At 46.4% G+C, this 20,831-nt stretch overlaps 1 protein-coding gene across 1 annotated transcript; it reads left to right on the top strand.

Annotated features, from left to right (window-relative positions):
* The first annotated feature begins 14,702 nt into the window (after positions 1-14,702).
* On the top strand, positions 14,703-17,446 carry LOC125520039 (Aha1 domain-containing protein). Its single transcript, XM_048684833.2, has 3 exons — positions 14,703-15,705; positions 16,860-16,939; positions 17,036-17,446. Exons 1-3 carry the CDS (start codon positions 14,803-14,805, stop codon positions 17,127-17,129), a joined length of 1,077 nt encoding a protein of 358 aa, XP_048540790.1. The 5' UTR covers positions 14,703-14,802; the 3' UTR covers positions 17,130-17,446.
* Positions 17,447-20,831: the final 3,385 nt, after the last annotated feature.

Here is a 20,831-nt window from a genome sequence, read left to right on the forward strand (position 1 = left end):
TAATGATATTCTCCGTGACCTTCAATGTTCATTGGACCACATACATCAGTATGTATGATTTCCAATAACTCTATTGCTCGCTCCATTGTTCTGGACAATGGAGTTTTAGTCATCTTGCCCATGAGGCATGGTTCGCAAGTACCAAGTGATTCATAATCAAGTGATTCCAGAAGTCCATCAGAATGGAGTTTCTTCATGCGCTTTACACCAATATGACCTAAACGGTAGTGCCACAAATAAGTTGCACTATCATTATCAACTATGTATCTTTTGGCTTCAATACTATGAACATGTGTATCACTACTATCAAGATTTAGTAAAAATAGACCACTCATCAAGGGTGCATGACCATAAAAGATATTACTCGTATAAATAGAATAACCATTATTCTCTGATTTAAATGAATAACTGTCTCGCATCAAACAAGATCCAGATATAATGTTCATGCTCAACGTTGGCAGCAAATAACAATTATTTAGGTCTAAAACTAATCCCGAAGGTAGATGTACAGGTAGCGTGCCGACGGCGATCACATCGATTTTGGAACCATTTCCCACGCGCATCGTCACCTTGTCCTTAGCCAATCTTCGCTTAATCTGTAGCCCCTGTTTCGAGTTGCAAATGTTAGCAACTAAACCAGTATCAAATACCCAGGCACTACTGCGAGCATTAGTAAGGTACACATCAATAACATGTATATCAAATATACCTTTCACTTTGCCATCCTTCTTCTCTGCCAAATACTTGGGACAGTCCCGCTTCCAGTGACCAGTCCCTTTGCAGTAGAAGCACTCAGTCTCAGGCTTAGGTCCATACTTGGGTTTCTTCACTTGAGCAGCAACCGGCTTGCTATTCTTCTTGAAGTTCCCCTTCTTCCCTTTACCCTTTTTCTTAAAACTGGTGTTCTTGTTGACCATCAACACTTGATGCTCCTTCTTGATTTCTACCTCTGCAGCTTTTAGCATTGCGAAGAGCTCAAGAATCGTCTTATCCATCCCTTGCATATTATAGTTCATCACGAAGCTCTTGTAGCTTGGTGGCAGTGATTGAAGAACTCTGTCAATGACACTATCATCAGGAAGATTAACTCCCAGTTGAGTCAAGTGGTTGTGGTACCCAGACATTCTGAGTATATGTTCACTGACAGAACTATTCTCCTCCATCTTGCAGCTGTAGAACTTATTGGAGACTTCATATCTCTCAATCCGGGCATTTGCTTGAAATATTAAATTCAACTCCTGGAACATCGCATATGCTCCATGACGTTCAAAACGTCATTGAAGTCCCGGTTCTAAGCCGTAAAGCATGGCACACTGAACTATCGAGTAGTCATCAGCTTTGCTCTGCCAGGTGTTCACAACATCTGGCGTTGCTCCTGCAGCGGGTTTCTCACCTAGCGGTGCTTCCACGACGTAATTCTTTTGTGTAGCAATGAGGATAATCCTCAAGTTACGGACCCAGTCCGTGTAGTTGCTACCATCATCTTTCAAAATAGCTTTCTCTAGGAACGCATTAAAATTCAACGAAACAACAGCACGGGCCATCTATCGACAACAACATAGACATGCAAAATACTATCAGGTACTAAGTTCATGATAAATTAAAGTTTAATTAATCAAATTACTTAAGAACTCCCACTTAGATAGACATCTCTCTAATCATCTAAGTGATCACGTGATCCATATCAACTAAACCATGTCCGATCATCACGTGAGATGGAGTAGTTTTCAATGGTGAACATCACTATGTTGATCATATCTACTATATGATTCACGCTCGACCTTTCGGTCTCAGTGTTCCGAGGCCATATTTGCATATGCTAGGCTCATCAAGTTTAACCTGAGTATTCTGCGTGTACAAAACTGGCTTGCACCCGTTGCATGTGAACGTAGAGCTTATCACACCTGATCATCACGTGGTGTCTCGGCACGACGAGCTGTAGCAACGGTGCATACTCAGGGAGAACATTTGTACCTTGAAATTTAGTGAGAGATTATCTTATAATGCTACTGTCGAACTAAGCAAAATAAGATGCATAAAGGATAAACATCACATGCAATCAATATAAGTGATATGATATGACCATCATCATCTTGTGCCTTTGATCTTCATCTCCAAAGCAGCGTCATGATAACCATCATCATTGGCTTGACACCTTGATCTCCATCGAAGCATCGTTGTCATCTCACCAACTATTGCTTCTACGACTATCGCCACCGCTTAGTGATAAAGTAAAGCGATTACATGGTGATTGCATTTCATACAATAAGGCGACAACCATATGGCTCCTGCCAGTTGCCAATAACTCTGTTACAAAACATGATCATCTCATACAATAAAATTTAGCATCATGTCTTGACCATATCACATCACAACATGCCCTGCAAAAACAAGTTAGACATCCTCTATGTTGTTGCAAGTTTTACGTGGCTGCTACGGGTTGAGCAAGAACTGTTCTTACCTACGCATCAAAAACCACAACACGGCATAGTGATTGCTTTTTGATCTTCAGAAAGAACCTTGTTCATTGAATCCGATTCAACTAAAGCTAGAGAAACAGACACCCACTAGCCACCTGTGTGCAAAGCACGTTGGTAGAACCAGTCTCGCGTAAGCGTACGCGTAATGTTGGTCTGGGCCGCTTCATCCAACAATGCCGTTGAATCAAGAATCAACTAGTGACGGCAAGCAATATGTATATACCCACACCCACAACTCCTTTGTGTTCTACTCATGCATATAACATCTACGCATAAACCTGGCTCGGATGCCACTGTTGGGGAACACAGTAATTTAAAAAAAATCCTACGCACACGCAAGATCATGGTGATGCATAGCAACGAGAGGGGAAGAGTGTTGTCCATGTACCCTCGTAGACCCTAAGCGGAAGCGTTATGACAACGCGGTTGATGTAGTCGTACGTCTTCATGATCGACCGATCCTAGTACCGAAAGTATGGCACCTCCGTGATCTGCACACGTTCGGCTCGGTGACATCCCACGAACTCACGATCCAGCAGAGTGTCGAGGGAGAGCTTCGTCAGCACGACGGCATGATGACGGTGATGATGATGCTACCGGAACAGGGCTTCGCCTAAGCACCGCTACGATATGACTGAGGTGGATTATGGTGGAGGGGGCACCACACACGGCTAAGAGATCAATGATCAACTTGTGTGTCTATGGGGTGCCCCCTCCCCCGTATATAAAGGAGTGGAGGAGGGGGGGGGCCGGCCCTCTACTATGGTGCGCCCTGGGGAGTCCTACTCCCACCGGGAGTAGGATTCCCCCCTTCCATGTAGTAGGAGTAGGAGAGAAGGAAAGGGAAGAGAGAAGAGAAGGAAGGAGGGGGCGCCGCCACTCCCCCTAGTCCAATTCATACTAGGCCTTGGGGGCGCGCGGCCTGCCCTAGGCAGCCTCTCCCTCTCTCCCCTAAAGCCCATTAGGGCCCATATACTCCCCAGGGGGTTCCGGTAACCTCCTGGTACTCCGGAAAATGCCCGAACTCATCCGGAACCATTCCGATGTCCAAACATAGGCTTCCTATATATCGATCTTTACGTCTCGACCATTTCGAGACACCTAATCATGTCCGTGATCAAATCCGGGACTCCGAACTACCTTCGGTACATCAAAAAATATAAACTCATAATACCGATCATCACCGAACGTTAAGCGTGTGAACCCTACGGGTTCGAGAACTATGTAGACATGACCGAGACACGTCTCTGGTCAATAACCAATAGCGAAACCTGGATGTTCATATTGGCTCCCACATATTCTACGAAGATCTTTATTGGTTAAACCGCATAACGATATATGTTATTCCTTTTGTCATTGGTATGTTACTTGCCCGAGATTCGATCGTCGGTATCTCAATACCTAGTTCAATCTCGTTACCGGCAAGTCTCTTTACTCGCTCCATAATGCTACATCTCGTAACTAACTCATTGGCTACATTGCTTGCAAGGCTTATAGTGATGTACATTACCGAGAGGGCCCAGAGATACCACTGCGACAATCGGAGTGACAAATCCTAATCTCGGTCTATGCCAACTCAACAAACACCATTGGAGATACCTATAGAGCACCTTTATAATCACCCAGATACATTGTGATGTTTGGTAGCACACAAAGTGTTCCTCCGGTATTCGGGAGTTGCATGATCTCATAGTCATAGGAACATGTATAAGTTATGGAGAAAGAAGTAGCAACAAACTGAACGATCATCGTGCTAAGCTAACGGATGGGTCAAGTCAATCACATCATTCTCTAATGATGTGATCCCGTTAATCAAATAACAACTCATGTCTATGGTTAGGAAACATAACCATCATTGATTCAATGAGCTAGTCAAGTGGAGGCATACTAGTGACATTCTGTTTGTCTATGTATTCACACATGTACTAAGTTTCCAGTTAATACAATTCTAGCATGAATAATGAACATTTATCATGATATAAGGAAATATAAATAACAACTTTATTATTGCCTCTAGGGCATATTTCCTTCACGAACCTGGGTAAAACATTGTGTTCCCATCGTCCCTTGTTACCATTAATCCTCAAATGCACAGTTCGGGACCCCCCTACCCGAGATCTGCCGGTTTTGACACCGGCATACTTCTTTGACCAGCCTCTTATACATCAATAACTTGTATGCCATTCATACCTGAGCTGGACCTTCCAGTCTTATTTCCTTTTGCCTTCACACTTCTAATAGTTTTACTTTCGATATTTCTGTCACTCACATAAGAGGCACCCAACCTTTAAGAGTGGATTTAGACCTGGATTTCCTAGGCGTGTAAGTCTCACTAACACCCTTCAGACTTGTACTTTCTCTTTAAGTTGTTGTTTTATTCACCATCATCACATGACTAGTGTCCTTCATGATCACATCTTTCACCAGCCTAGTTCATAGTGAGCACTTCACAAATACTGCAAACAAACATTGACCATATCTTTTGGCCTTTGTTTCTACTTGGAAACTAATTTTCAGTTCCATAAATACTACATAACTATCCTAGATATTTGAAGTTCGAGTCTCATGGAAACAAGCGTATTGCACTTGCCTGTAACGAAATTCTAGCTTTTGGGTTGAAGGACGAGAGCCACTTCATCCACAACATTAGCGAGAGAATACCAAAAGCATGTGGTAGGACAAAGTCCTTCTCGACACTCTTGAGGACAATCCTCACATTATGTTACCAATCGCAAAGTATTAACCAGATAAATAACAGCTATTCAATTCCAACAGGGAAAGTGGAAAAGCAAGCATTATCTACAACTAATATGCAAATTATACTTAGACTATGTTCAATAATTAACTACACTTAGTGATTAAACATTTAAGTCTAAAGTGCGCTCCCACTCAAATCAATATCTCTCATAATTGATTTTGAGGGATACAAGACCCATTTATCAATTCAATGATGTGGACATCACTAATGACAAGAATTTCAATCGGTAGGCCAGCTTGCCAATCACATCTCTATGTGACTCTTGTTCATCTTTCGATGGACATGTTCTGAGCTCATAATATCGTTCGTGAATGTTCAAGACAACCAAGTGATCTCGATGCGAGGTCTAACCTCACCCGCCTCATACTCTCGATTCGTTCGTACCCATGCAGGCAAGCCACACCCCAAAAAGATACATATTTCAGACGGTGCTACTCTTGGGAGAACACTAACTACTTCATATATTTAAGTGAGAGATCACCCTAATAAAGAGCGACTATGGTGCAATCAAAAGGGTGCAATAAAAGGGTATAAACATCTCAAGCAATTCATAATAGCATGATATGGTATAGCCCTTTTTGATGGAGGAGTTTTATTTTCTTCACCTTTGGCATTTGTGTCAGTGTCCACCTTCGCAAAACTTGTCACCGCCTGTAATATGCATCAAATAATATTGCTATCACAATAGTTGATTAAATTAATCCAATACAACAAGGTCGACACGCTGGTCATTAAAGTGACAATCATCTAGCTCCAGCCATCATGCTAAATCATGACAAGCAGGTCAGGTTAATTAATTTACATTGTATAGCCTTCTCACATATACTCTCATTAGACGAAGACTATACGATATCACGTGCCTTCCTGCAAAACCAATTTAGAGGCCACTAATCGGTTTGTGCAGATTTTATTTTACGCAGCTTCTAGGGTTTCGAAACAAACTGCAGCTACCAACGTTCATCATCAAGTATGATTATTCAATTCGCTAGATTAACTTTGTGGGGAGTATGAAACATGAGATAAAAAATCTCGAGCCCCATAGTGAACTTCGTCATACACAAGAACCCTGTGCAGATCATATCAACATTGCCATTTAATATGCGAAACATTCATCTTTCTTAAGTATGGTGGAACCCAAAGAACTGAAGCACTTCGTTGATCTATCAACCAACATACTCAGGAGCAGCATGGAAGGATCGTGGATTGCCAAAACTCTGTAGCAAAAAGTCCACCATGTCATCAAGATTAGAACTATGCAAATTCAAGGGAAACAAGAAGAACATCAGGTAATAGATCTCATCTACTACTCACACAAATAATTTTTAGCAATAGATCTCATCTACTAAAAATTATATTGTGCAATACCCATACATATCATGTATTCTAGATCGTAACATGCATCTACGTATAGCACGACTCTTGATGCCACTTTAGGGTCACGCAACATAAAACAATAATTTCCAACCTACGCACTAGCCTAGGACCACTATGAAGATGCATACAAGGTTTGATCTGATCGTTACCAACTCATAGCGCAATGGAAGTAGAGTTAGCGAAGATCGTCAGTGCAGATCCCCGCAGCTAGGATTTTATAACCTCCCAACCGTGAGGATGTTCTCCCCCAGACAGCCCCTCGGGCGGTCCCTGGATAGCCCTTGGGAGGCCCTTAGGCAGAACCTCCGACGGCCCTTCGAGAGGCCCTCAGACAGAACCTAAGATAGTCCCTCGGACAGCACCTCGACATGTCTCTTAAACTAAGATCAAAACTAAGACCTCTCTACCGGGTTGCACACATCTGGTGTCAACTATCCGGCAGGGCTTTGTCGTCCAAAACTAGGACCTACCGAAGACTAGACAGCCTTTCGACGTACAAAACTATTTCGCGATGGGAGAGATGGAAAGCCAGATCATTGCATGGCATGTGTTGAGAGAGAACTTGAGTGAAATGGAGAGCTCTCTCCACCTCTATTTATAGTGGGAGGCAAGGGGTAGAGACTAGGGGAAAAGATCAAAACAACCTTGGATATTTTCCACCTAAAGCCACAAAAGGGGGGCACCTCCCATGACATCACCCACTACTTTAGGGTACGGGTGACATCACCCACTACTTCATGGCACGGATGACATCACCCACTACTTTAGGGCACAGATGACATCACCCACTACTTTAGGGAATGGGTGACATCACCCATGACATCATAATCCCACGATTCATGGGATCTTGTCCCCTCAGACTGGGACAAGTTTCCCCACGACCATTTAATCTGGAAAAATTCCCGAAGGTCAGGAACATTTTTGGAACCCCCTAAAATAATCTTGGACGTGTTCCAGAACATTTTTGGTATGTTGTTTTTATCTCTGAAACACTTCTAGTGACTCTGAAACATTTCTGATTTTCTCTGAAAAATTTATGTCCTCTTCGAAACTCTCCGGTAACATTCTCTTGGACTCCATGGCTATTACTTTGCAGATAGATGACCCTTAAGTGTGTGACCCTATAGGTTTGTTGAAGTATAGACATGATCGGAACTCTTTCCGATTAATGATCAATGGCGTAACCGTGGACATCCATATTGACCCCTATACCCACATGAATGAATATTCGAGCGAACTTGTAATCATTGAATGTTGTTCCTGCTGCTTCGCGATATGCTACAAATACCCGAGATGAAATTTAATGGCATCCCCATGAATCAACAACTTGTTCACCATGCCAGTTTTCTCGTTACTAGTTTTGTTCTCTTTTCTTGTTCCCGCGTTTCGGTATCCTTGTGATCAAATCACATTGTGTCTAGCCAGACGATGATGGATACCATAACACCAAGAGGGCTCAAAGAATATATCTCCATCGTTATAGGAGCAAATACCAATCTTGAGCTATCAAGTCACTTGTGATACTTTTCCATGAACCCAAAAGCTGTTGTAATAGCCACCCTGTTACGAATGACAGTAAACAAAACCCCAAAGTTCATGAAGCAAGCAAGCATGAAGGAACTCAATACTCTCATGGTCTTAGGAATTCTGAAAACGCTAACTTCTCTATGTTATAAAACCATTAACTCGTGACCGATGTATCTCGTAGCATAACATCAATATGGGTCAATTGAACACAAGCGTTCTTATAACATTGTGTCCTCGAACTTGCCGGCATAGTCATACCCATGATCAGGAAAACGTGACCATCATGCAATGCTTGAGCTAGTCTTAAAGGCACAACTAGGAATATTTATTTTCATTTATTATTCTACATGTGCATATGGGCCCTCTGAGACTTTATGGATATATAGACTCAAGGACCATTGCAGTTATAGCATGGAACATAAATATAGTTACGAACTTGGAGATAAATAGTAGCTATTATAATTTTTTCTCGAATACGCACGAGAGTGCGTGTCATTCATTAAAGAATAGAGTGGGGGTGGGGAGCCCCAAAACACCAATACAAGGTTTGACGCTATTTACATGCCAGCTTTTAGCTGGCCTACCGAAATACAAGAAACTGTTCGAACTACTCAGGTTACTGCCCACTCCGCTGGCCACATGCCCTATTCTATCAGCCCCGCCTTCGTCCAGGACGCACCTTCCTCTCTAAGCATATTCGTAACCCATGGAAGTGATGGAGTCGCGTTGTTGAAGACTATATCATTCCTGTGTTTCCAGAGTGCCCACATTCATAGTATGCATAGTGCCCTAGTTGACTTGCGGTGAAGATCGCTGACATCCTGTCTCACACACCAGCCAGCCAGGGTCTCTCCTGGTAACGGAAGGAAATCCACACGTCCCTTGAGTGTGGTACACCAATGCCATACTTGCTTTGCGAATGAGCAGTCAATGAGCAGATGTTGCATGGTTTCATCATGTTGGCTGCAAAGCGGACAGTTGTCCTGATGAGGCAGTCCTCTCCGTGCTAGCCTGTCAGAAGTCCAGCAGCGGTTCCTGATAGCCAACCAAGAGAAGAACCGGCATTGCAATGGCGCTTTGGATTTCCATGTGAACGCAGCCATCAGCGAGACTTCCCTTCCCAAGAACCTGGCCTCATACGCAGATTTCGCCGAGAAGGTACCATTGCTCTCCCAGACCCATTTGACCGTGTCCTCCACCTCGTCGTCAAGTTGCACCACCTCAAGCTGCGTCCAAATGGTCAAGAACTCCTGAAGCTCCTCCCACGTTAGGTTTGGGCCAACATCTAAAGCCCAACTGTCGTTGGCTTGTGCCTCCCTGACCACCTTCTTCCTTCTGGTGCGTGGTGGTACTCTGGCATATATTGCCGGTGCAATCTCACTAATTCTCGCTCCGTTGATCCAACGGTCCTCCCAAAACAGGGTCTTGGCGCCGCTCCCCACCGTCGTATGAGCCGCGGCCTGGACCAGAGCGTGGGCTTCATGTGGTACCGAGATAGAGAACTCCGCCCAGGCTCTATCACTGTCTACCTTCTGTAGCCATGGCCAGCGGGCCTGGAGCACCTTGTTGAGCCACCTCAAGTCTGGCAAGCCCAGCCCGCCTGCCCACTTGGGTGTACACACCTCATCCCAGGCCACCGAGCAGTTCCCGCCGTTTGCTTCGCTCTTGCCACACCACAAGAAGCCTCGGCAAATCTTGACAAGTGCAGTGAGTGTTTTTGCAGGTAGGGATAGCGCGAGCATGGAATGAACGGGCATGGCACAAAGTATCGATTGGATCAAGAGCAACCACCCACTCTTTGGCAGAAGAGTTGCCTTCCACAGTGGCAAGGAGTTTCGAACTTTGTCCACGAGACCCTGGAACTGGGCCGCCGATTGCTTTCGGATCGTCAAAGGGAGTCCCAAGTAGGTGCAAGGGAACGCCGAAGACGTGCATCCCAGGATGGTCGTAGTCTCCTCCACCTCCTCTTGAGAGCAGCGAATCGGCCAAATCGCGCTCTTGTTCATGTTGACCATCAAGCCCGACGCTTGCCCGAAGATGTTTAAAAGCGCAGCACAAGTGGTTGCTTCCAAAGTTGTTGGCTTGAAGAATAAAACCACATCATCCGCAAACATTGACATTCACTGCCGCAAGCCCGATCTGGCTAGGTGGGAGAGGAACCCCTTCGTTGTCGCATACTCGAAGAGTGCACGTAGTGGCTCCATGCAAAGGATGAATAACATTGGGGACATCGGATCCCCTTGTCGAAGGCCTTGACATGCCAGTATCGGTCTACGAGGGGTGCCATTGACCATGATCCTAGTCGACGACGTTGCCAAAAGTCCACAGATCCACGTCAACCATCTCTCCCCAAAGCCCATTCTCCTTAGAACCTCTAGCACAAACGGCCATTGCAGCGTGTCAAACGCCTTAGTAATGTCGAGCTTAAGCATGACCGTTGGCCTCCATAGTGCATGCAACCTCCGGGCAGTGCATTGGACTAGCATATAGTTATCGTGCAGAGACCGCCTCTTAACAAACGCACTTTGGTGGTGCCCCACAAGCTTTGGTAGTTCCTCCGCCAACCTTGTAGCCAAAATTTTATCAAAAATCTTGATCGGTCCACTGACTAGGCTGATTGGTCTGAAGTCTTTTATATCCACCGCTCCTGGCTTCTTAGGTATAAATGTGACAATGGCCTTGTTTATAGCAGCCATTCCCCCTCATATCTCCTCTATGGAAGTGATCTAGCGCCCTCATGAAATCATCGTTGAGCACCATCCAGCAAGTGACAAAGAAGCGGCCGGTGAACCCATCCAGGCCTGGCGCTTTGTCAAGTGGCATCGACTTAATGATGTTGAAAACTTCCTCCTCCTCAAACTGCACCTCCACTTGGTGAAGATCATGGGACGGCAAATCCAACATATCAAGGTTTATCGGCATCTTCCTTGCTGTCGTCGAGCCAAAGAGCCGCCCATAGTAGTCATCGACCGCGTTGGCTATATCCTCCTGACCCGTGTGTGTTACCCCGTTGGCCTGGATGGCCGTGATGATGTTCTTGCGTTGCATGTGCCTCGCATGTCGCTGGAAGTACTTTGTGTTGGCCTCCCCTTCCTTCAGCTGCAATAAGCGCGAACGCTGTCACGCAATCGTCCTCTCCAGCAAGCACAGCCCTAACAATTTCCTTTTGAGCATCTTGCGGAGATCGTGTTCCTGATTCTCCAACGTCCTCTTGTACGAAGCGGCATCTAGTCTAGCAATGACTTCCATGGCCAAGGCAATTTGCAGTCGAGTGTTTCCAATCCACCTGTCGCTCCAGGATTGCAATGCCTTGGCAGTGGCGTGTAGCTTGTTATCCAACATGATAAATGGATTCCCCACCGACTGAATCGAGCCCCAAGCCTCCTGGACCGTATCCAAGAACCCATCCACCTTAGGCCAGAAGCACTCGAATTTGAAACGCTTGCCCATATGGAATTCAGCATCCGTATCCAGTAGAAGAGGGAAATGATCTGATACTGATGATCCCAGAGCAGTGAGCAAGCTATTTGGGAACAAGTCCTCCCATGTGTTGGTGACAAACACATGGTCGATCTTCTCTAGTGTCGGGTCTCTTTGTTCGTTGCTCCAGGTGTACCTTCTGCCATTCAGGTATTGTTCCTTCAGTTCAAGCCTATTTATCAAAGCACGGAACCTTGCCATCATCCGTCTGTTCGTGGTAGGCTTGTTCTTGTCGTCTGTGGAGACCAAAAGGTTAAAATCTCCCAACAGAATCCAAGGTCCAACATGTAGATCCCGAATGTCCCTCAATTCCGTCATGAAATCAACTTTGGCCACATCACCTTGTGGGCCATATACCCCGGTAAGTCACTAATGCAGTTTCCCTTCCTGTGAGACTAGAGCCGTGAGCGTGTTGGCCGTTGTGTGCCTGTTCGAGAGGGAGACTACTAGGCTATCCCAAGCGATCAAAATACCACCGCGAGTGCCCACCGCAGGCACGTAGTAAAATTGCTCGAATTTATTACCCAGGCAATGTTTAACCACATCGATGGAGATGGACTCCATTTTGGTTTCTTGAATGCATACAATGCTCACATTAGCCGCCGCCACTACTTGATACACCGCATTTCTTCTAGCCGGCGAATTGAGACCTCGCACGTTCCACACGAATACTTTGGGCGGGTTTGAAGACATCGATAGTGCCCACCGATCCACGTGCCACCGAGGCTTGAGTAGCTATTATAATTGCCGCTAGGCATATCTCCTACCCTTATGGATTGATTATTTTTCATGGACATGCCTAATATGTGCTCTTATGTGCATCGTACTCAATATACTTTGCTACTTTTAGCCTAATGCACTATTTTTTGGGCATCATTGAGGAGGAACGCCAACAAAGACATGAATTGATACAGGAACCTAGGTAGATATTTATGATGTCTAATAAATTGGACACACTTTTAATACACTTTAAAATCGTCCCACCTTTATGTCTTCACGCAACACCATCATGTTGTTTCTCGTACAACATCATGAAATATTTCAAGGGATTTGCTTATGTCTTGAGTGTGTCTGAGAGGTGTTCTTTTCTCCATCCCTTATATGTCAATTATTTATCTGTTTTATTGTGTGAATAGAAAATATCCCTTGTATGTGTGTTATGACATGGTCAATTTGTGAACCGGTGACATGGTCAACTGGTCATCTCCCTTTATATTCTGACTTGGTGCCTTTTCCCATGCATATTGTGTGACCTGATATGGATTCCCCCCACTCCTCCTCCCTCCCCACGTTTCTATTTTTGTCACCCTCCGCCACTAAATGGAAGGGAGCTTGGGGTTTCATTGTTCGTTACGAGTATGGCGAGGTTCATGTTACGGCTGCAGGGGAGTTTGATCATGTTCGTAGTCCACTACAAGCTAAAGCAATGACGTGATTAAAAGCAATGGAAGGTGTTGTGAATCTTGGAGGAATCGTGTTATTTTCGAGTCCGATTACCAGGTCCAAGTTGAAGCTCTCAAATCAAGGGGGTATGATTCTACAAAAGTAGGGGATCCTCCTGCGCAAATGAACTTTGCAAAATTCAATTTTGTCTTTTGTCATCCGAAGTGTAATAAGCCTGTATTAACTGTTGCACCCTTCAATTACTCTAAAAGTCAAAACTATAAAAGAGGACCGGATATTATACTCTAATTCTTCCTCATGTCTATGCTTCTTTGGAGTTTATGACGGTGGAAGCAGGGGCATGCCACGATTATTTATTATATCTACTGGTTTTTGACTCTAAAGCCCCGTTTGATAGCTCAGCTTTTTCTAAGTATTATAAAAATATTGCAGTTTTCTAAAATACCATGGTTTTAATTATCGTGAGCTGTTTGGCATCGATAAAAAATTGTAGTATTTAAACTATAGTATTGTCAAAACTGTGTTATTTTCTCTGCATTAAAAAAAGAACCTCAGACCTCTTTTTTAAAAGCAGAGCACGCGAAGAAAACAAGACTCTTCGTGATCGTCTTCCTCGCTCTCAAGCTGCCGCCGCCCGGAAGATCGTTGGCCATGGGACAAGCCAACAGAAGGGAATGGAAAGAAAAATGGTGTCCTTCCTACTCTCACTTGCGCTCCTTCTCTTCTTGTATGTGTTGTGCATCAGGTTGTCCCCCGGGCAACTCATGCCGTTGTGTGCGATTATAACCATACCGTACGTGTGCAGCTCTATCATGTCGCGTCCTTGCTCGCCGCGGCTTGCCGTGCATGCGCTGCTCCCGAACGCCGCCCCATGCCTCAGTGCGCCCCGCTCACCGCTGCCGGCCAACCTGCAGCCGAGCTAGAGCGACACCGCGCGCTTCCGTGCGTGTGCTCTGACCGCCGCTGATGCATAGCATGCCGCCGAGTCTGATTAAGCTGTTCAATTTGCGGCTAGCTAGCCACTTTACGTCGTTGTAAACATTCACCAGCCAAACACTGTCAGAGTATTTCCAATACTACGAAATGCTTTGATATGTCAAAACTGTGGTATCTAGTACCTATAGACAAAAATATTGCAATTTTTCAATACTATAGTTTCTGCAGCACTTCACTATCAAACACAGCCTAAACCTTAAAGGTGAGATGATGTAGGGCGCAAAATCTTTCTTTAATACTGCGTTGGCAAGGTTTTGAACTCAATACTGCGTTGGCACGAATTCAGTCAACTAATCCAAAAGTTCAAACTATAAGAAATAAGTGGATATTATACTCACATCTACTCGCATAACACGGACTGAAGATTGTTCTGCCGCTCTCAGTCTTGGCAGATGCCGGTGCCCCTGACATTGTTATTGGTTTGGTGACTAGCGATATGGCTAAAATCCAAAGGTTAAGTGAAATAGTACTCCCTCCGTTTACTTTTGTAAGACGTTTTAGGCATTTAAGATAATACCTAAAACAGTTTAATTTTAGCTGTCTTAAACGTCTTATAAAAGTGAACAGAGAAAGTATATTTTATTTGTTTCATAAAAGGAAAATTCCAGACCATTCGAGCGCACGACCGAACCGTCCAGATTCAGCCGTGGGCCTAATTCTTCCCCAATTCTAAAAGCCCCCCGTCTCTAGACATCAGTTTCGTACGCTCGCTTACACGACGCGCAGATCCGAGGAAAGAAAAGCAAATCGTGCCCAACCAAACCCTAGCCCCCTCCCCAGCCCATGGCGAAGTTCGGCGAGGGCGACGCTCGGTGGATCGTGCAGGAGCGCGCCGACGGTGCCAACGTCCACAACTGGCACTGGGCGGAGCGCGACTGTCTCGACTGGTCTCGCGCGCTTCTCTCCAAGCTCCTCGCGGGCCTCCCCGTCCTCTCCGGAGAGGGCGGCCTCACCCTCCGCACCACCACCCTCGACAAGCTTGATGGCGAGGCCTACGTCAACATCCGCAAGGGCAAGGTCATCCCAGGGTACGAGCTTTCCCTCACGCTCGCCTGGGAGGCCGATGCCACAACCGAGTCGGGGGTCGTCAAGGTCACCGGCACCGCTGAGGTACCCTACCTCGCTGACGAGAACGCCGACGAGGACCCCGAACTCCGCATCACTGTTCGCGGTGACGACGGCCCCCTCGCGCGCCGGGCCAAGGATGCCTTCATCGCCCATGGCAAGCCTCTGGTTATTACGAAGATCCGGGATTATGTCGCCGCCATGGCGAATGGTGGCCCCGCCAAGGACGAGATAGATTCGAAGAAGATTTCCACCAAGGCTGCCCCAGCGGCCGGTGGCGCAGCTGTTGCTCCTGCTCCTTCAGTGAAGGTAACAGCAGCGCCAGTGCAGGCGCCAGCAGCTAAGGAGAAGAAGGCGAATGGCAAGGATAAGGAAGGATTCAAGACTATCGAGATGACAGAGAAGTTCAACTGCCGCTCCAAGGACATCTATGAGATCTTGATGGATGACAACAGGTGGAAGGGTTTCACACAGAGCAATGCGAGGATCAGCAAGGATGTTGGTGGGCAGTTTAGCCTCTTTGATGGGTCCATCACAGGTGTTAATGAGGAGCTGCAGGAAGGGAAGCTGATCGTGCAGAAATGGCGGTTTGGGAGCTGGGCTGATGGCGTCCATTCTACAGTAAGTTCTATGCTCAAAGACATCATTATGACATTGTGCTTGCTTGTGTTATGTAGTTGTACCGCTCCACCGTTCGGTATTTGATAGGGATGCATGAAATTGGCTCATGCTGAACCAAGTTAGCTTAGGCTCATCTAACAATGAATGAACAAGATTGGATGTTTGATTATATGAATTATTACTTTCATACAGTTAGACGTGCTGGTAAGAATGGGCCATCTGCGAATTCTACTCCCTCCGTTCCTAAATATTTGTCTTTTTAGAGATTTCAAATGGACTACCACATACGGATGTATATAGACATATTTTAGAATGTAGATTCACTCATTTTGCTCCGTATGTAGTCACTTGTTGAAATCTCTAGAAAGACAAATATTTAGGAACGGAGAGAGTAATAAGCATAGAACTTGAGCTGTTGACTATTTACAGTTACAATTTACTTTCCCACTCCTTTGTACCTCCTGCCAAGTACCATCTGTGGGTAGCACCATGTTCAGCAAAAATTGGCATCTCTAGTATGGCATTTGAGGTTGATATAATTCAGCATATGATCAGTACTATTTTGTTTTTATGATGAGAGGAGAGATTTTCATATATCATACCAATTACCATGGACATATTATCTTCTAAGATTCTAGTCTTGTAGCCTTGTAGGTGGACTGAATGCTAGGCCTTGTGTAAGGAATGTCTGCCTGTTGCCATAGAATTAGTCTGTTACCATCAATGTGGAGTGATACAAGGACTAATGAGTCCAGTCTACCATTTTTAGAACACGAGTCCTAGCTAGAAGAATGGTTTCACTTCATATTGTTTTTTTTTTGCAATGAACTACTAATGCTGACCTTATACACTGTATTAATACTGATTCAATTTGGGCGATGTAAATTCTTGGAACGAGATCCGACTTATCAAGGGATGTCAGAGTAGCTACAGTGGCCTAACATTCCTTCCTTGCAGTTATATCTGCATGCCGTAATATGCATATGGTTATTTGCCTACGTGCTCCATGTCTCTTTTCCTAGCTGCCTTACTAATAAATACTAGTGCTTAATATGCTTGACCAGCTGATATTTTCATCTTGCTAATGATGTTCTGTAGATATAAAACGTCACATTTTTCGTTCAGGAACATAACCTCATTGTGCTGTAATGCAGGTCAGGTTGGTGTTTGATGAGCCTGAGTCAGGAGTGACAACAATAAAGCTCAAACAAACTGATGTGCCAGAGGAAGACAGGTACTTCAAGTTTTTGTGCTTTAAACTTTTGAATTGGTTAATCTCTACCGGTTTCGGCTCCTGTTGAAAGTCCTGTGTTGCCATTTCCTACTGCAGGTATGGGAACTCAACCGTGGTGGAGAACACTGAGAGAGGCTGGAAAGAGCTCATCTTCCAGAGGATACGTGCAGTGTTCGGTTTTGGGGTCTGAAAAAGCATCTTTGACATCCAGCTTCAATGAAGTCGATCCTGCCTTTTCATGGCTATCCATGTTTTGCTGTCTTAGTTTATTCGATGCTGATCGACACACAAAACTTCGTGAACTTCCGGGAATTGAAAAATACTCCGTGTTACCTTGTATTCATCACGCTGGGTTGTGCTTTGAAGTCGTCACTCATGAAAGTTTGAGCTTGTGACTCATGTAGAGGCCGGCGAAAGATGGTCGCTGAGTGACTATTATTTTTGTTCCTTGCGTCTGTATGACATGGTACCAGATAAATTGTATTGAAGGTTCTAGTTCTACAAGCACCACTACGAGTGCTGCTTTGCTAAAATGTCGTGAAAAACCTCGAAAATAAGTGTGTGCGCGCGCATTGACAATATAAGATTTACTGCCCTGCTATATTAATATAGCAACCACCTGATACAGCCAGAAGTTTGATGCTGGGGCAAACAACACAATCACATCCAAAAGAAATGCTGGCAGCACCGGATGAACGAAAGCTGAAGCATCCAGCAGTCGTTGGGCCGCATGAACGAAAGCTGAAGCATCCCGCAATCGTTGGGCCCACCGGAAACATCCACCACGCTCCAATGCCATCGAGTTGCCGCGAACCAAGCAACACGGTACATGCAGGGAAGCGAGGGAGAGGTACTCTCGACCCACCGGAAACATCCACCATGCTCCAATGCTATCGAGTCGCCGCGAACCGAGCAACACGGTACACGCAGGGAAGCGGGGGAAAGGTACTCCCGATGTCCTTTCAAGAAGGTTGATGGCGCCCGCAGGCGTCATCGCTGTCGGTGTCAAAACCGACGGATCTCGGGTAGGGAGTCCCGAACTGTGCGTCTAAGACGGATGGTAACAGGAGGCGGGGGACAAGATATTTATTCAGGTTCGGGCCCTCTCGATGGAGGTAATACCCTACGTCCTGCTTAATTGATCTTGATGATATGAGCATTACAAGAGTTAATCTACCACGAGATCATAGAGGCTAAAACCCTAGAAGCTAGCCTATTGTATGATTGTATGTTGTCCTTCGGACTAAACCCTCCGGTTTATATAGACATCGGAGGGGGTTAGGGTTACACAGAGTCGATTACATGGAAGAAGATCTACATATTCGTATTGGCAAGCTTGCCTTCCACGCCAAGGAGAGTCTCATCCGGACACAGAACGAAGTCTTCAATTTTGTATCTTCATAGTCCAACAGTCCGGCCAAAAGATATAGTCCGGCTGTCCGGAGACCCCCTAATCCAAGACTCCCTCAGTAGTCCCTGAACCAGGCTTCAATGACGATGAGTCCGGCGCGCAGATTTGTCTTCGTCATTGCAAGGCGGGTTCTTCCTCCGAATACTTCATAGAAGATTTTGAACACAAGAATAGTGTACGGCTCTGCAAAACAAGTTCCACATACCACCGTAGAGAGAATAATGTTTCCACAAATCTAATCTGCTGACACGTTTAGCAATATGACATCATGCCATGGCCCGATCATTATTCGAACCGTTTTTCTCAACCAGCACTGCACATAACGCGAGGCGGTTTTCTTAACACGTCTTGTCGAAGCATAGATCGTGTCCCCTTATCACGGGATTCTCATCAATACGGGTACGGGTAACCCAACCGCGCCATCAATTACGGCGTTTGGAGAATAAGCGATTTTACCAGGTAAGTGGGGAGGCGCATCGCCTCTTCTGCCCTTATAAAGGGACAAAGATTCACCCTTTTTACCCACGCCTTCTTCCTCCTTGCTTATCCATTCTCGCATACTCGAGCTCCAGCGTCCAAGTTCACGTCTTTCTCCTCAAATCACTCCAAGCATGTCCGGAGCGGGAGGCAAGTGGATGGTCTCCTTCGTCGTGGAGAACATCACAAAGCTCCCACTTTGTCCGCGGACTGGGATTTCCCCTTCACCCGTTTGTCCGCGGGCTCATGTTCTACTACGGGCTGGATTTTCATAATCTGGCCCCCAATTTCATCCTCAACATCTCGGCGTTTATTGTCGTGTGCGAGACCTTCCTCCACATCAGGCCCCACTTCGGCCTATGGCTAAAGACCTTCAATGTTAAACCGAAGGTGGTGGTCGGCCAGCAAGCAGAGTGTGGAGGCGCCATGGTGGGCAAAATGCCTAACGTCACCTGGCTCGAAGGCTCCTATGTGGAGACCATAAAGGGGTGGCAATCGGGGTGGTTCTACATCACCGAGCCGCGCGACACCAACTGGGTGGCAGCCCCCGAATTTCGATCCGGAATCCCCATGCGGCTTATTTCCTGGAAAGAGAAGGGCCTGTCGCAGGATTCTCCGGTAGAGCTAACCGGACTCCAGACCTGCATCAAGAACACGATGAGCAAGAAAATCAAGCTCGTCAACGTAGTCCAGGTCATGCTCATCCGTCGGATCCTCCCGTGTCAACGACGGGTATTCAATTTGTGGGAGTTCGACCCGGCCAAGCACCAGACGCAGCGAGAGCTTTTCGACACGACGCACAAGGACGTCTGGAAGGTGCTGTTCAAGGGCGCCAAGCTACCTCCTCCCCTTACCGAGGACCACGGACTCAGCGCAAAGCGCCATGCCAATCCGGTAAGTTTTTATATCTCACAGGATATTTATTTGCCCCAGTTTAATCATGTGCGGGATCTAAGCTCCCATGCCACTAACAGGACTGGGTAGAGACAGCGGAGCAGATCGATTGCCCAGCCCCTCTACCTGAAGATCCTGCAGATGCTCTCCTAACGGAGATGCTAGCTCCGGCGCCTTACGAGGTGCCGGTGAAGAAGGCCACAGGGACCCAAAAGGGTCTCCGGCGCAAGGTTATATCGGACTCATCGCCCGATAACTCCGAAGCGCACTCCTCCCGCGAAAACAAGGAGGAGGAAGAGAAAAATTCTCCCCCCCAGCCGGGGGAGACAAAAAAAGGAAGGCCGCCCCAACCGGGGAGGCCGAAGGGTCCAATAAGGGAAGGACCCTCCTTCCGGACTGCTCCACGACGGCCGCCTACAGCGACGATGAGTGGTTACCCAGGGACAAGCCCCTGGCGAAGTCGTAAGTATCTGCATACCATAGTAATTCATGGTATGTTTTATTGCACTGCTTCTCCTTACGCCGAATATGATTATGCAGTCCGTCCCGAGCCCGTCTCGACGTATCTTCGTCGGACGGTTCTTTGGATTCGTCGGATATGAATAGCGATTCACTTCCGACCGCCTCCACCCCTTGCCCTACGGACAACGTCGAGGTGTTGTCTCAAAAGGCACCAAGCCGAGGGGAGGTAGTCCTGGGGGCGCCTCGAGGCGACCTTCCGGACCCTAGGCGCAAAGGGAGCAAGACTCCCACGGGCTCCAAGTTCGGCCCCCAGCTGAACACTACGCCGGAACCTTCGGTGGTTCCGGACTCCGGTAGGCGATCCCCCATTAAGGGGCGCAAGCCGCCCGTGCCGGTGGCCTCTGTCCATCCAGAGGCACCGGACAACTTGCTGAAAGCGCTTCACGGCACTTCCATCGACGAAGAGCACCGCACTATCATGAGTGCGGTGATCGAGAAAGTTCAGTCCGCCAAAAACGGACTAACCGAAGCTTGTGCCAGCCTCCTAACAGGCTTTCAGGTAAGCAATCAAAATATAGGAAAATATTACCGCATAGACAGTAGCCCCCGATGCTCTTTTTGGCGTTCGCGAAGAAAGGCCGAATAGAG

Source organism: Triticum urartu, chromosome 7A (assembly GCF_056163025.1).
Source record: "Triticum urartu cultivar PI428250 chromosome 7A, HENAU_Tu73, whole genome shotgun sequence".
Lineage (NCBI taxonomy): Eukaryota > Viridiplantae > Streptophyta > Magnoliopsida > Poales > Poaceae > Triticum > Triticum urartu.

Coding starts and splice junctions, on each gene's coding strand:
- LOC125520039 (XM_048684833.2), top strand. CDS start 14,803: ATGGCGAAGTTCGGCGAGGGCGACGCTCGGTGGATCGTGCAGGAGCGC. Junction 15,706..16,859: donor CTGATGGCGTCCATTCTACA/GTAAGTTCTATG, acceptor GCTGTAATGCAG/GTCAGGTTGGTGTTTGATGA. Junction 16,940..17,035: donor GATGTGCCAGAGGAAGACAG/GTACTTCAAGTT, acceptor TTCCTACTGCAG/GTATGGGAACTCAACCGTGG.